General features: G+C 25.6%; 2 protein-coding genes across 2 annotated transcripts; one reads left to right on the top strand and one right to left on the bottom strand.

Annotated features, from left to right (window-relative positions):
- Positions 1-894: 894 nt before the first annotated feature.
- LOC103580963 (soluble guanylate cyclase 89Da) lies at positions 895-9,172 on the top strand. Its single transcript, XM_053738564.1, has 13 exons — positions 895-956; positions 3,534-3,733; positions 5,453-5,646; positions 5,792-5,925; positions 5,998-6,234; positions 6,698-6,921; positions 6,995-7,102; positions 7,174-7,342; positions 7,735-7,878; positions 7,955-8,108; positions 8,587-8,696; positions 8,812-8,901; positions 9,077-9,172. The coding sequence occupies exons 1-13, from the start codon at positions 915-917 to the stop codon at positions 9,140-9,142; spliced, it is 1,872 nt and encodes a 623-aa protein (XP_053594539.1). The 5' UTR covers positions 895-914; the 3' UTR covers positions 9,143-9,172.
- Positions 9,173-10,285: 1,113 nt separating this feature from the next.
- On the bottom strand, positions 10,286-13,460 carry LOC128667637 (trypsin-1-like). The gene is made up of 6 exons (XM_053738565.1): positions 13,064-13,460; positions 12,799-12,964; positions 11,195-11,357; positions 10,717-11,125; positions 10,592-10,646; positions 10,286-10,457 (listed from the first exon to the last, which is right to left on the bottom strand). The coding sequence occupies exons 1-6, from the start codon at positions 13,298-13,300 to the stop codon at positions 10,342-10,344; spliced, it is 1,146 nt and encodes a 381-aa protein (XP_053594540.1). The 5' UTR covers positions 13,301-13,460; the 3' UTR covers positions 10,286-10,341.
- Positions 13,461-16,215: the final 2,755 nt, after the last annotated feature.

A 16,215-nucleotide genomic window follows, 5' to 3' on the forward strand; every position in this document is an offset into this window, starting at 1 on the left:
GTCTCCCTCCATCTGTTCTTGGCATTATTTGGACACACGATAATAACAATAATAATTATAATAATAAAACTACCCTTGCGCCGTGTTCAAAGAACCGGTGCCCTTTCCATCCTAAAACTTTTCTTCCCCATATGCTCGCTTTTCTCCTCTTCTCCTCCTTCTTTTCCACATTTTCTCCTCTTCTCTTCTGCTTTTCTTTGCTCTTCCCTTCACGTTATATTCTTTGAGTATGAAACTCTAGTATTACATCCAATACAAGAGTCTCTCACGAGACGTACAGTCGAACACTTCGCTAACGTTATTATTATTTATTCAATCAAGTGTTTTCACGTGTTTTTTTTTTTTTCAGTAATTATTTTCGTTAGATATTTTGAACTAATATTAATTAATTTCATTAAATTTTTTTTATAAAAATAAAATTTTGTTTTTTTTTTTATTTTAAAAATTAAGTCAATTTTTTTTAAATTGTCTATAAATTTTCGAAATAATTATTTTGTTTAAAATTTCCTAAAATATTCGAAAAAAAAAAATTTATTCGAAAGTATGTAAAATTTACAAAATTTTGATTTCCTCGAAATTAAGATCAAAAATTTTTATAAAAATTAAACTTATAATTAAACTCAAAAATTGTGTAAAAATTAGAAAATTTTGATTTTATTGAAAATTTGGTATAAGATATTTAACAAAATTTTATTTTGTTAAAAAATTGTGTAAAATTAAAAAAAAAAAACAATTTCATTTTCAAAATTTTGTGATAATTTTTTTTATGTGATTTTTAAAAAGATTTAAATCCGAAATTAAAAATTTTTATATTCAATTATGAAGTGAATTTTTTAAGTAAATTAATTACTGTTAGTTTTAGTTTAAATAATTAAATTAGTTTTTGTTTGAAAATAAAAATATAATTATTCATAATGTATGGGATGCTTTTAGAAAGTATACAACATTTTGTTCAGGTAAGAAAATTTTTTTTTTTTTTTTTTTTTTAAATAGTGGTGCAAATTTACAAAAAAAAAAAAAAACAAAATCAGAGTACATTTGAAGTCGTACTTTAAATTAATAATTTTTTTTTTTTTTTTTTTGCAGAAAATAAAAATTTCTCACCGAAGAAATTTTTTGTTTTCAAAATTTCAAAAATTTCTTTGATCGAGTCAAATACTTTTTTTTTAATAAAATTCATATTTAGAGTAGACGTTTAAATCAAAATTGACGAAAAAAAAAAAAATTGGAATCACAAAATATATGAAATTTCAAAATTTATAATTTTACCGAAAAAAAAATAATTGCAACGTTACCGTGGCAACAAAAAAAATTCGAATTTTACTTTAATGGAATTTTATATTTTAACGTTGACCATAATAGAATTTTTATTAGATGATAACTGTCCGTTTCTCATTTGCAATAAAATTCAACTATACAATTAAAAATTTGATGACTAATTATAAAATGTAAAGATAAAATTAATTTTTCCAAATTCCGAAGTTTAAACTGAAAAAAATACTATTTTAATTTCTATTGAAATTTTTTATTTTAAACTAGACAAGAAAAAAAATCTAGTAAAATTACCAGTCGACTATCGTATAAAATTAACGCCGACTATATATCATGATTTCCTATATATTTGTTATATTTTTCTAATAACTAAACGCGGTACAGTGGAACTGTCAAAAAAAAAATGTGTTAATTTATTTGAGAGTTAATGTTCTATATATTAATTGTTCATATATTTATGTCAATCATTTGTTAAGAAGAGGTAATTTGGTCAAGTAAAATAAATAGAAAAAAAATTACTTCCGGGTATGCCAACACCGGTAATTGACATCTTTGAAGTGAAGCTTGATAAATGATATCTTATGTCAAAATATCATTCTTACTCTCTACAGAATACAAACAAAAAAAAATGAATAATAATAATAATAATAATAATAATAATAATAATAATAATAATAATAATAATAATAACAATAAATTGAATCAATTTTCTATTGAAGCATTTTAAAAACAAATGTTATAAAATACGATATTTGTTCCCAATGTGAAACAGAAATAAGAAATCATTTTTTTATTATATTTTTAGTTATATATATATATTGGTTTTAAACTTGTAGCGACCAAAGTTAAGAGAACGTATAAAAATATGTCCTTTTATAATTAGTGATACGAAATATTTAGAAATAAAATTGAATTTTTTTGTAAAAACGATGCTGGCTCATTTTGCCCCACTCTCCCCATTCATATATACATCGATCCTATTAAAATCGATCAGAACACTTCTTTTAGGAACTTGGCATTAAAATGGAAATAACTATAAGAGAATGCAGAATTTTAAAAAAATTTATCGGAGATAATTTGTAGGAAATAAAATTGCCTACAAAGAAGATTCTATGACATTTTATGATTAGTCTGATAGTTCTACCGGAAAAGTAAAAAGATCAACTTTACTTCGAGCTCTAATAACTTTCGAACAGATGTATTTATCAAAAAAAGATAAGAGACTTTTTTTGTAGAGCATTTAATTTCCTATAAAAAAAACTGTTTTGAGAATTTCTGAATTCTTATTAGTTGACATGGTATAAAATTCAGAAGCTGCAAAAACAAGTTCTTCGAATTGTATCAAACTTTGACGTCGGATATCTTGGGAATGGTTGAATTTATGCAAAAATCATAGAAGACCTTTTTTGTAGATCAGTAAATTTGCTACAAAATGTTTAAGAAGAGATTTTTTGTATCTTGATTTTTTCGGAAGTTATGTATTTTTTACCATGTTACTATATGAAAAATCGAAAATTATCAATAACCACCTCTAAATATCAATATTAAAAGCTCAAATTTTAACTGTCACCATATTTTAACATACCCTTTCGATTTTTCAATGTTCATCAAAAAAATAAAAATAGATCCCTAATTTGAAACAGTCTAATATACATTTAATAAATTTAGAGTGTTTTTTTACTAAATAACTTAAGCCTCTTTAAATTGAAACCATTAGTCAGGAAAAGAAAATCTCTACTGTCTTTATCATTTTTTTTTTTTTTTTATTCTATTATTGTATTTTTTTTTTTTTCATATAATTAAATTATTAGTAATAATTATAATAATTATAATATAGTCAAAGTTTTGCAATTACTTTTACAGATACATAGAGAAACTCGAGGCAAAATGAGACACAATTTTGAAAAAAAAAAAAAAAAAAAAATTTTGTCTGGAAAATTATGTTTCATTTTGCCCCAATCGCCTCTATAGTTATTTTTATACTTTAATAATTGTATTCAATTAATTAAAATAAATAAAAATTTTAATATTCAAGTCACGTGTCACTATAATATATAAATATAAATAGCAATTAAACATAAACGCATATTATTTAAAATCAATTGTATGCTAATTTATATTTCCTATCACATCATTATCATCTATTTTTAAAAATACTTCTATATATATATATATATATATATATATATATATATATATATATATATATATATATATATATATAGAAATATATATGTATATAAATTAAATTTTTTTTTTAGTTGGAGTACGGTGAAGATATTTGGTCAGAAATATTACAAGAAACTGGTGTTAAAAATGCAGTATTTAATACTCGACAAATATACTCAGATACGCTGATGCTTAATTTGGCCGCAGCGTTGGCTGATAAAATCGGTGTATCTGCTAATAAAACTATTGAATTTTTTGGTAGATGTTTTGTCAGATTTTTTAGTAATTTAGGGTAAGTTAATAATTAATTTTTTTTTTTTTTTAGCAAATCACGCATCCGGGATAAGATTTCTCGGTTACATTAAAAAATAATTTTTTTGCCTTTAAATTTATGAGCTAATTTATTATTTATTAACTTTTTGATGAAACCCATTTTGCCCCACGTTAAGAATTTTTTTTTGACGGTCAAATGGATATCGAGTACTTATGTAAGAATTTTTTCAAAATTTTAAAATCTATAAAAAAATTATTAAAAAAAAAAATAAAAATTAAATATACAAATAAATGAAAAAATATCAGATACTTTAAGAACTTAAACCTAAAAATTTTCACTATCCATTTTGCCCCAGAGTTTTTTACCTTTTTTCCCTCTAACTAATAAATAAGTAATTACTAATTATCATTTATCATGCAAATAATTAATCAATTAATTAAAAATGAATACAAATATACTGAGTGGTATGTTTACATTCAACATTTATAACTATTGATTAACCATAAAACCCTTTGTTTTATTCATTTTTAGGTATTAAGTGACATAAGATTCGAATTTATCGTACGATGTAACTCCCAAGGGTTGAATTAATTAATTAATTATCTGACTTAAAACATTACCGACACGAAACTTGTTTTACAAAAAAATATATATACCTATTATACATAATTACTAACTTTTCTTCAATACTATTCAGCTCATTAATTAATTAATTAATTAATTAATTAATTGATAAAAAAAATTTTTTTTTACTTTTTTCGAACTTTTATAATTTTTATAGTAAAAAATATAGTCGATTTGGAGCTTTATCGTAGCGAATTTTGAGTTTAAGAAAACTATTTTTAAAAAGTTATATTTACTACATTTTTTCGTTCTTATATATAGATTTCAAATCATCAATTTTTGAACTACTTCTGAAGAATGAAAAAATTTAGTAAAAATTGTGTTTCGAAAACATTCTCACCTTTCTTAAAATTTATCATTATAAAGTTCTAAATCTAGTAAATTATTGACTATAAATATTCTAAAAATTTGAAAAAAATTCTAAAAAAGTTTTGCATGTGGAATTTCTAAACATGAGACAAATTAGAATTTCGAATGGAACTTTTTTGAAACGTTAGTAATTTTGATGGTAAAAAAAAAAGTTTTATGAGCAAATTTAGAGTCAAAAAAGGACGTTCTTGAAACTTTTTTGGAATTTTTTATGGATATTCCAAAAAAGTTTTAGAATTACCACTTTTGATTTTTTTATGGACTAAAAAAGACGTTTCAAAAAAATTCCAAAAAAGTTCCATAATCACCACTTTCGACCTTTTTTTGGAGCTAAAAAAGACGTTCCAAAAATATTCCAAAATCACCACTTTTGACTTTGTTATAGACTAAAAAAGACGTTCCAAAAGCACTAATTTGCATCTTTTGTAAAATAAAGACATTCTAGAAACATGCCAAAATAGTTCAAAAATCACTACTTTTCAATTTTTATAGAACTAAAAAAAACGTCCATATAAAACTCGAAAAAAGTTCCTAGAACGTCTGTTTTTGACTTAAAATTCACTCATAAAAACTTTATTTTTAACATTAAAATTACTAACGTTCCAAAAAAGTTCCATTCAAAGTTCTAATCTAAAGTTGCAACTTGAAGTTCTGATTCCCCCCAAATTAAGAAGTTCTACTGTCGAACTTTTTTTAAATATTTTTGGAACAAAGTTTTTTTACACTGCTATATATTCTTTATAGATATGGATGTATGATAAAAGCAACAGGCCGTTATTTTTGTGATTTTCTTCAAAGTGTTGATAATATTCACATCCAAATGCGTTTCACATATCCGAAAATGAAAAGTCCATCGATGTATATCACACATATAGATCCACATGGAGTTGTACTAGTGTATCGCAGTAATCGACAGGGATTTACTCATTATTTAATAGGTAATATTATCTTTACTATTTAGCACAGAGTACGCAGAGATGGTTTTATAATAAATTTCAAGACCCGTGTTATACATTTTGCTGTTATCTAAAACTTCCAAGTCAAGGTTTGCATACAAATAATCATTTTTATTTTTTTTTTAAGGAATTTTGTTTCAAATAGCTAAAGATCTTTATGAAACAAGTCTAGATATCCGTGTACTTGAAAGTTTAAACAACATTCCTGGTTCGAGAAATGTTATGGTTAAATTCCGTATTGATTTTGATAATCGTGAATACGTAAGTTGATATATTTATTTAAAGGAACGAAATTTAATTTAATTTAATTTAATTTAATTGATTGAAATATAGACTGCTAAAACAAATCGCATGAAAGCGCCAATTGGTAGAGAGCTTTCACCAGTATCTTGTGGATTACTCCTTCGATTATTTCCATTTGGTGTTGTGGTTAATCCGGAAATGCGTATTGAGGGCGCAGGTGAAAAATTACTTCAAGTATGGGGTGGTAATACTTCTATTTTAAACCGACATATTTGTGAAGTTTTTAAATTACGTCGTCCTAAAGGCATTTCTTTTACTTGGCGTAATGTAAGTTATAGTAAAAACTTGTTTTTTTTCAAAATTTCTTTTGATAGAAATTTTTTTATCAAAAATGATATATATATTTGTGAAGGTTATAAAATTACGCGTTGAATGAGTACCAACAACGATATATTACGTAGTGATAATTTTTCTAATTGTTAATAAGGCCGCCATTTTGAATTTTATAAATTATTTTTTTTGTGGCTTATGGGTATTCGTTTAACTCGGAATTACATTATAAGTAACGCTGCAAAGTTAATTTTTTGAATAAAATACTTAAAAAAAAAAAATCTAATTTTTAATAACAATTATAATTTGAACGATTTTTTTTTTGGTTTCCAAATATATCGATGTGGGTACTCAAACAAACGGAAATTTTGTGGAGAACAAAAATCTATATATGGTTCTGTGTTTTATTTTAATTGCAAAAAAAAAATTTAGAAATTTAAAAGAAAAGTTTTTTTTTTAGGTGATTTATTTGTATTCCGTAATGTTTGAACTCGAGTTAATACGTTCAAATGAAGTGATAATAAATCGTGATAATAATACATCTGATTGTGATAATAATCCAGGAAGCTCTAAGTCTTCTGGTTTGGAACGAAAAGGCAGCCAGGGTGCCCGAAGTATCCTTTTGAAGGGTCAAATGCGATATATCGAAGATATAAAATCAATTATTTTTCTTTGTAGTCCTTTGTAAGTATTAAATAAATCAAATGATTTTTTTGAACAATAATTAAAATTAATTTTTTACTTTTTATTAATTCAGAATAAATAGTTTGGATGAATTACCCAGCATGGGACTTTACTTGAATGATCTGAACCCACATGGCATGAGTCGTGAAATGGTTCTAGCTGGTTGGCAGCATTGCGACAGGTTTCAAAAAAAAATAAAAAAAAAAAAAAAAAAAAAATTGACTTTCTATAAATTATAATTTTTTTTACTAGATTGGAAATGATGTTCGAAAGAGCTGAACAAAGATCACAGGAATTAGAAACAAGCTATACGTTACTAGATCGTTGGAAAAATAAAAGTGACGAGTTACTTTATTCTATGATACCACAAACTGTTGCCGATCGCTTGAGAACCGGTTCTAGTCCATTAAGTACCTGTGAGGTTTGTTAAAAAAAAAAATAAATAATAATAAGAGATATATTCAGTCGATAATATGAGCGTAAAAAACAAAAAAAATGATTTTTTAAATTTTTGTAAAAAAAAAAACCTTGACCGGGATTCGAACCCGCGACTTGAAGTTACAAAAATTTATTCGCAATGACGATAACTCGATAACTTATTAACCGATTTGCATAAATAAGGGCTTATTTTACTCAGCATTAAATTCTGCATCGCTTAAGTAACTAATTATTAACAAGTGGGGTAAGATGGGCTGTTATAAAATTTGACTAAAAAATGTAACAATTTTTTGCGGGAAAAATAATTCAAATTGACTCCTTACAGATTTAAATGGTGAATTTTTTCGATTAATGATAGTATTTATTTATTTTTAGTCATTTGAATCGATATCAGTATTATTTTGTGAACTATGTGATTTTGATTACTCAACAATCGAAGGCGTTATGGATATTGTATCTTCAATGAACGCAGTATTTTCTTGTTTTGATTCATTGATGGATAAATTTAATGTTTACAAGGTAGGAAGATAAATAAATAAATAAATAAATATAAAAATGTTATTTTTACAAATGATTGGATTTCCGTGGTATTCAGGTAGAAACAGTTGGACGTATTTATATGGCGGCAAGTGGTGCACCAGACCGTACGAAACATCATGCGAGAAATATAGCAGACGTATCATTGCAACTGATTAATCGTGTACGGTCTCTCCAATTACCGTCGGGAATAGACATACAAATACGTATAGGTAAATGTATATAATTTATATAATGATATATGTTATGTGCTTATGTTATACATGTGCAGATAAATGTATCATTAAATTTCTACATCCTCAACAAAAAGGAAATATGATGAAATGGAAGCTACTATATATATATATTCTTGAGCGAGGTTTAAATATTTAAATTTTTAGCTTAAATTTTTAGCGTAGTCATGATTTCACAAATATAAACTATTGCTGCTACGAGAAAGAAAAAATTTTGAAATAAAAAATTTGAATTTCGATCATTTTTGATATTTTCAAAATTCGTGAGCGACCTCTTAAAAATTTTTTATCGAGCTGATTTTTGGAGAGGCTTCTTAAAACATCGTAAATCAACAAATTTTCATAAGAGACTCGAAAAAAAAAAATAGTCGGTTTTTTTGCGCCACCCTAATATATATATATATATATATATATATATATATATATATATATATATAAATTTTTTTTTATTTGTTAGGAATTCACTCAGGACCTGCTGTTGCGGGTGTTGTTGGTATTAAAGTACCGAGATATTGTTTTTTTGGTGACACTGTCAATACAGCGTCACGTATGCAATCAACTGGACTGGTAATTTTACATATATCCTTAAATTTAAAAAAACCAATATTGAAAAAAAATATAACTAATGACAACCCTTAAAAATATAAAAAAAATTTCTCACAATTATTAATTTTTCCAAAAGCCAGGAAAAGTGCATGTATCACCGGACACAAAAGCACTGCTCCCGAGTGATCGTTACCATATTGAATCCCGAGGGGTATTGTGGGTCAAGGTAAAGTCAATGTCCTTTGACTATTATAAATAAATTTATTTATTTTTACTCCCTTGCCTTCCCTTCTCTTCCATTCAATATAACAGACACTAACCGTATATGATATAGTTTAAAATAAATTCACGAGCTTTTTTATATGCATATGTTTTACCTAAAAACTTCGATCATTTTTTAGGGGAAAGGTCACATGGAAACTTATTGGCTTTCTGCAAACGAAAACTCACCCAAGAATGAAACCTAAATTTAGACGATTAAAATAAAACTATAAATTGAATAATATTACTTCTTGTATTTAAAAATAATTTGTGCCTTGAAAATTAATTTGTTTATAAAATATTAAATATTGTTTTTTTTTATTTGACTTTATTTAAGAAAAAATCATTTAGGAATTTACGTATAAATAAATGAAAATTTTATCTTAAATGATTTTAAATTTTAACAATAATATGAATCCTCTGTATTTTTTTAAATCCACGAATACTATTCCTGTAAGCAAAAAAGAAAATAATAATTATATGAATAATTATATATTCATAATTTTTTTTATAAACTTTATGGAAATTAAAAGAAAAAAAAATTAATAATAATAATATTTATATAATTACATTTAAATTCCATTTGGATTCATAGACAATACCGGTTGTGCTTTGATTAAATTAATACCCAAATAAATCACACATACACTCAGATAAAAATTTATCAGAATATATTTCATTATTATATGTATATGCTAGAGTGTTTCAAAAAATCGACTTTTTTTTTTCTCGAGGAACATTGAAAAATCGACAGAGTATCTCTAGACACCCTGTTAAAATATGAGACCTCAATATTAATATTTAAAGTTGCCGATTCACGATTTTCTATTTTCCATTTAAATAACATGGGAAAAAAAAATTTTTAAGTTTGGAATTTTTTTGAAAATTCTGCATTGCTTTCTAGTTATTTCCATTTTAATGCCAAGCTCCTAAAAAAATAGTGTTCTACGGAAACAAACGGTGATTTTAGCTGATTAGTGGTAAAATTCCACTGATTAAATTAGTGAGTATTTTCTAACTAGTAGTGGTTTAATTATGACTGGGAAAAATTGTAAATATGCACGGCGCCCAGTGTTATGAAGCTGACCATCACGTCATGGTCACAAGACTATCAGCGGACCGTTCATAAAATGACGGACCGTCACAATTGTCAGCAGACCGTCTTGTGACCAAAATTCAAAATGGCGGTCATTCCGCATCTCTAACTGTAACTCAGTGAAAATACTTTTTTTTTTAATTTAGAAAGTACATTTTTAATTTTTCATTATAATTTATTTAAATTAATAAAACATTGTAACATCCGATTTTAAGCCTCAGATTTAAAAACAAAATTATGAAAAAAATATAAATAAATAAATAAATAAAAATTTTCAATACTAAAATTTAATATTAAATAATTTATTTTTCAACAAAAACATGAGTCTTTTGTATTTCTTTCAATCCAAGAAATATATCGATTTACTCGTGTGTAAACTCCTGGATAACCTGGAAGAGCGCAGCCCTCACCCCACGATACTATTCCTGTAAACATAATGGACATTGTAAACAATAAAATTCGTTAAAAATATTTGAAATAATACTGAAGAATTTTTAGTATGTAACAGTGTCCATTTTGTCCCTCTTTCTTCATAAATAAAAAAAAATATAAATCTTACCTACAATTTTATAAGTTTTATCTTCAACAACATGTAAAGGTCCACCACTATCTCCCTAAAAAACAAATTACCATAAAATTAATAAAATTACTACTTCCGGTGTTGCAAAAAAAAACTAAAATTACCTGACAAGAATCTTTGCCTCCGTCAATATAACCAGCACACAACATATTATCAGTGATACGTTTCGGGGGGTATTTAGTCGTTCGACATTCATTATTACTCATAATGGGCACTAGGACTTCTTGCAAAGTAGAAGAAAGTGGGCCAGATTCTTCAATGGCGCCCCAGCCAGTGACAGTTGCATTTTTACCAGTAAAAGTACTCCCACGTTCTGGTAAACACACCGGCTTCATAGGGCCATCGAACTTTATTACACCATTTATTTTGATTAACGCCAGATCATTGTTGTAGTTCGTGATCGAGTATCCGCTATGTTTTATTACACTCAATATTTTGTACTCTACCAATTGTGATGACGCATTGTTACGATCATACGCTCCTGTATGAACTTTTATTTTCGATTTATCAAATCTATTGAATATAAGCAGTATCAGTATTTTTTATAAGGAATTAATTGATTTATTAGGTTATGAATAGTACCGGTCAACACAATGTGCAGCAGTTAGCATATATTTGCTACTTATTATGGTGGCTGCACAGTAAAAGCGTCCATGGTAAGTTAAATATGACATCCATGGATATTGATATAGTTTTGCATCTTGACCTCCTACTATTCTATTTGGTATATTTGATGTTCCACATACTGTCCATACAGAGAAAAATTATTCTTGTTTGAAATTTATTGTGTTTGCTATCAAAACGTCCATGTGGGAATGCAGCATAGAATTTCAAGTGGATCCCCACAGGGAATTTTTAATTATTTCTTATGAACCATAAATGCTCATATAAACCTTTATATGAAACTTGATAAAACTATATATACCCATATATGAAGCATTTATAAAAGTTAGCGCTATGTGGAGCATATATATTGTATAATACATATATGAAAAGTGGCCGTATATGTTGCATATATATCTACACATATATGACCTTATAGAGAATGTGTATACCCATATGTAATAATTAATTATATAAGAATCATATATGAAGCATGAATTTATGTATGCTTTATATATGCCCAACTCTAATATATGCTTCATCTATGACCAATTCTAGTATATGCTTCAGATATGATTCATAAACGTCAAAATCATATATATACTTCATATATGATTCATAAACGTCAAAATCATATGTATGCATCATATATGATTCATAAACATCAAAATCAAATATATGCTTCATATATGGTCGATTGTAATGTATACTTCATATATGATTCATAAATGTCAAAATTATATATATACTTCATATATGATTCATAAACGTCAAAATCATATATATGCATCATATATGATTCATAAACATCAAAATCAAATATATGCTTCATATATGGTCGATTGTAATGTATACTTCATATATGCTGTATATATGATTCATAAATGTCAAAATCATATATATACTTCATATATGATTCATAAACGTCAAAATCATATATATGCATCATATATGATTCATAAACATCAAAATCAAATATATGCTTCATATATGGTCGATTGTAATGTATACTTCATATATGCTGTATATATGATTCATAAATGTCAAAATCATATATATACTTCATATATGATTCATAAACGTCAAAATCATATATATGCATCATATATGATTCATAAACATCAAAATCAAATATATGCTTCACATATGGTCGATTGTAATGTATACTTCATATATGCTGTATATATGATTCATAAACGTCAAAATCATATATATGCTTCATATATGATTCATAAACGGCCAAATCATATATAGGCTTGATAAATGATTCTTAAACGTCAAAATCAAATATATACTTAATATATATGGTCAATTCTCATATATGCCCTATATATGATTCATATATGGTTCATGGGCAACCAAATCTTATATACGCTCCATCTATACTTCATATATCATCAATTATCATCATCATATATGCTCCGTATGTAGGCTTGTATGATTAATATCTCACAGAAATTTACTAAAATTATTTAAATATTCTAATTATCGTATCCTATATAAATAAATAATTTGAATAATAATCATACAAGTACTTCACACCCCACACCCTTAAATTTAATATTGGAAGAAAAAAAATTTACAGCATTTAGGACAATCTTCAGGAATATTTGCGACAGTGGTCGAACTACCGACGATATTGTGTATCCATTCACCAAAAGCTTTTTCTGTATTATCATTATTATCATCACTATCATCATTATTCCTTTCTAATAATCTACCAGGCTTTGGCATATTAATTTTATTTTCCTAAAAAAAAATGAGAATAATTATAATAATCATAATAACAATAAAAAAATAGTAGTAGTCATATGCTAGACAAAGATAACACAAAACGTGAAAGTTAACCTTGGAATTGACGAGTCCTAGATCAACAAGGTCACTAGGTGATTTATTAAATCCCTGAGCAAACATAATCCTCAGCACACTATTACTATTATCCTTATCCTTATCCTCATCCTTATTCACTCTGGTATTATGCGAATTTAAATTTGAATAATTAGATAATATTGCCGGCACTTTTGAATTAATACTCGAATTAATTACACACACACTGAGCAGTAAATTTACCACGATATATTTCATTATATATATATATATATAAATATATATACATATATTTATATACTCATCTATCAATCGAAAAAAAAAAAATAAAAATGTATTCAAATTTCTAATGATTCATAAACACTACTGAATTAGTGTTTAATAAATAATTAAATAAATTTGACATAAAATTCGATCAAACGACTTATCGATACAACGGTCACTTTCACACAGAAGTTACTCAGCTGTGCTACATCTTTATTTATATACCGTATAGTAGACTGACGAGTTATTAAGTGAAATTTTTTCATATTTTGGCATTTCCCAATCGTATACTTTATTTTATACCGGAAGTTTTTTTTTGAGCTTTTTGTTTATGGGTACAATTGTACTGATAAATTTTATTTCTATGTACGTATTTTTTTTTTCTGAAAAAGAAATTATTAATTATATCAATTGATAAAAATTTTCCGATTTCATAATTTCAGGATAAAAAATAGAGATTGAAATTTTTGACAAAAGATTTTATTTAAAATTTTTTTTTTTTTTTTTTTTTTTTTTTGATAAATATTTTTCAAGGTAATCAATGTGGTTAGTGTGTGTTTGGCACACTGTGACAATGGGTCAAGGTATTTGGGTCACATTACCCTCATGCGGGTATGAACTATTTTAATTTTATTACTTATATTATTTATATATTATTGTTATCGATTTTATATTATTAAACCAAATATATATTGCATTATCATGGTTTATTTTAAGTTTATTCACTAGATAAATAAAAAAATTACTTAATTAATACCTACTAATATTTATCTACGTTCAAAGGTCATTTTCATTTTCTATATGATGATGCAAATTTCAAAAAAATTCTTAAAAAAATTTAATTCTATAGAAATGCGAATAGCGGGCCATGTGAGCTATATGCGATGATATATGATGTTTAAATGAATTCGAAAAAAAATGTATATGTCATATGGAATATATATTCATACATTTATACATATGCTCATATGTGAATCATATATGTTTCAAGTAGTTCACATATGTTTATATATTGATTAAAAATGATCATATATGATCATATTCACATATTATCATATATGATTATAAGCGAATCAAATATATTTGTAAATGGATCATATATGGGCACATATGGATCATAAATGGGCATATATGATTTTCGTTCATATACTGTCATATACGATCATAAAGGCACCATTTATACATATATATATGATTCATAGGTGGACATATATGGATCACATAGGCCAATGAATGATTTTTTTCATATATTGTCACATATGACCACAAAGGAATCATATATATTGATATATGGTTCATATATGAGCATATATGATTATGAGGAAATTATATATATTGATATATGGTTTATGTATGGTCATATATGGATCACATAGGCCAATGTAAGGTTTTTTTCATATATTGTCACATATGATCATAAGGAAATCATATATATTGAATTATTGACATATGGTTGATATATCGGCATATATGATTTTTATTCATAAATGTTCATATATAATTATATATATATATATATATAATTATATTCAAACAATCTAAGTTCGTATATGAATCATATATGTTTATGTGAACCATATATGAGCATATATGATATATGTTCATATTTGAACCATATATACTCATATATAATTTTATGTAAGCCCTATATGATCGGATATGAATTATATATGTTTATATATGTGCATATACAATTTATATTTTCATATATGATTATATTTGAACCATATATTGTCATATATCATTCATATGTGTCCACATATAATTATACATGATCGATGTATGTTCGTACAACATTTTAATGTAGAAAATATGGATCATATATGATATATATGATCATATATTATTTATATGATTATATATGATTTTTTATTTAAGTCAATTTTCCATATTTATAATTTCTGAGCTGATCATCTATGGATCCATTATTTTATAAATAATTTATTATCGCGAACTAAATAATACTTTAAATGAAAAATTTTTCAAAAAAATAAATTTTCATTTCACAGGCCTAAAAAAATGGTCATCATATAAAATATTCCATAATTTTTAAATTCTACCTTTAAATAAATAAAAATAAATCTTGAAAACATTATTCAGTATTTACAATTGTCACCATAAAAAAAAAAAGTCTATTACACAATATCTAATTTATTTCTACTGATATAAAATATCCAATAGAACAAAAGTTTAAAAATTTAATAATTCCCTGTCTATTGTGTAAGTTATTTCCGGTGGTTAAAAAAATGAGGCTAAAATTCAAATGAATACTATGGAAAATCCTTGTAATACAATAATAACAATTAAAAATATATATATAAATAATTGAGTCATAATTCATAAGTGAAAGAAAAAAAAAGTTTTTCTCAAGAGTTTATTTTAAAAATATATTATATGCAACTTTCGTTTTCAATTACGAAATATTTGACATTGATCAGTGGGACTGGACCTGGGCCTGCATGTGCATTTTATTTAAATAAATATTTTTTTAAATAAATTAAGAAGCCCGATTAATTAAAGTGTTACCTCTGTGACATTGTACTTGTACAATATTACAATGTAATAAATATATGTACAAATTGCAGTCTACAGAGTATAAGCTAAAGTCGTTATGGTAAAGGTAAAAAAAAAAGTTAGTATTGCAACATAACATGATCATGTGCGTTTTAAAACCCGCGAATGATTTAAAAGCCTGACGGTGTACATCTGCCAATGCAAACACACCGTCCAAGGTGATACTTAACCCGCCTCCCACCATTAGCACATTTATTAGTTATAATTTACTATAAAACGGCTTAAACAAACTTTTAACCGAATACTTTACCACCGACAATCAATCTACTTGTACCAATTTTTTTCTTTTTTTTTTTTTCTGTTAGCAATCGCTTTTATAACGCGGCCCAGCTATT

This window comes from Microplitis demolitor, chromosome 4 (genome assembly GCF_026212275.2).
Source record: "Microplitis demolitor isolate Queensland-Clemson2020A chromosome 4, iyMicDemo2.1a, whole genome shotgun sequence".
NCBI classification, from domain to species: Eukaryota; Metazoa; Arthropoda; class Insecta; order Hymenoptera; family Braconidae; genus Microplitis; species Microplitis demolitor.

Coding starts and splice junctions, on each gene's coding strand:
- LOC103580963 (XM_053738564.1), top strand. CDS start 915: ATGTATGGGATGCTTTTAGAAAGTATACAACATTTTGTTCAG. Junction 957..3,533: donor GTATACAACATTTTGTTCAG/GTAAGAAAATTT, acceptor TTTTTTTTTTAG/TTGGAGTACGGTGAAGATAT. Junction 7,343..7,734: donor GTCCATTAAGTACCTGTGAG/GTTTGTTAAAAA, acceptor ATTTATTTTTAG/TCATTTGAATCGATATCAGT.
- LOC128667637 (XM_053738565.1), bottom strand. CDS start 13,300: ATGAAATATATCGTGGTAAATTTACTGCTCAGTGTGTGTGTAATTAAT. Junction 12,965..13,063: donor TAGGACTCGTCAATTCCAAG/GTTAACTTTCAC, acceptor ATTTTTTTTTAG/GAAAATAAAATTAATATGCC. Junction 10,458..10,591: donor TAAAACTTATAAAATTGTAG/GTAAGATTTATA, acceptor TTATGTTTACAG/GAATAGTATCGTGGGGTGAG.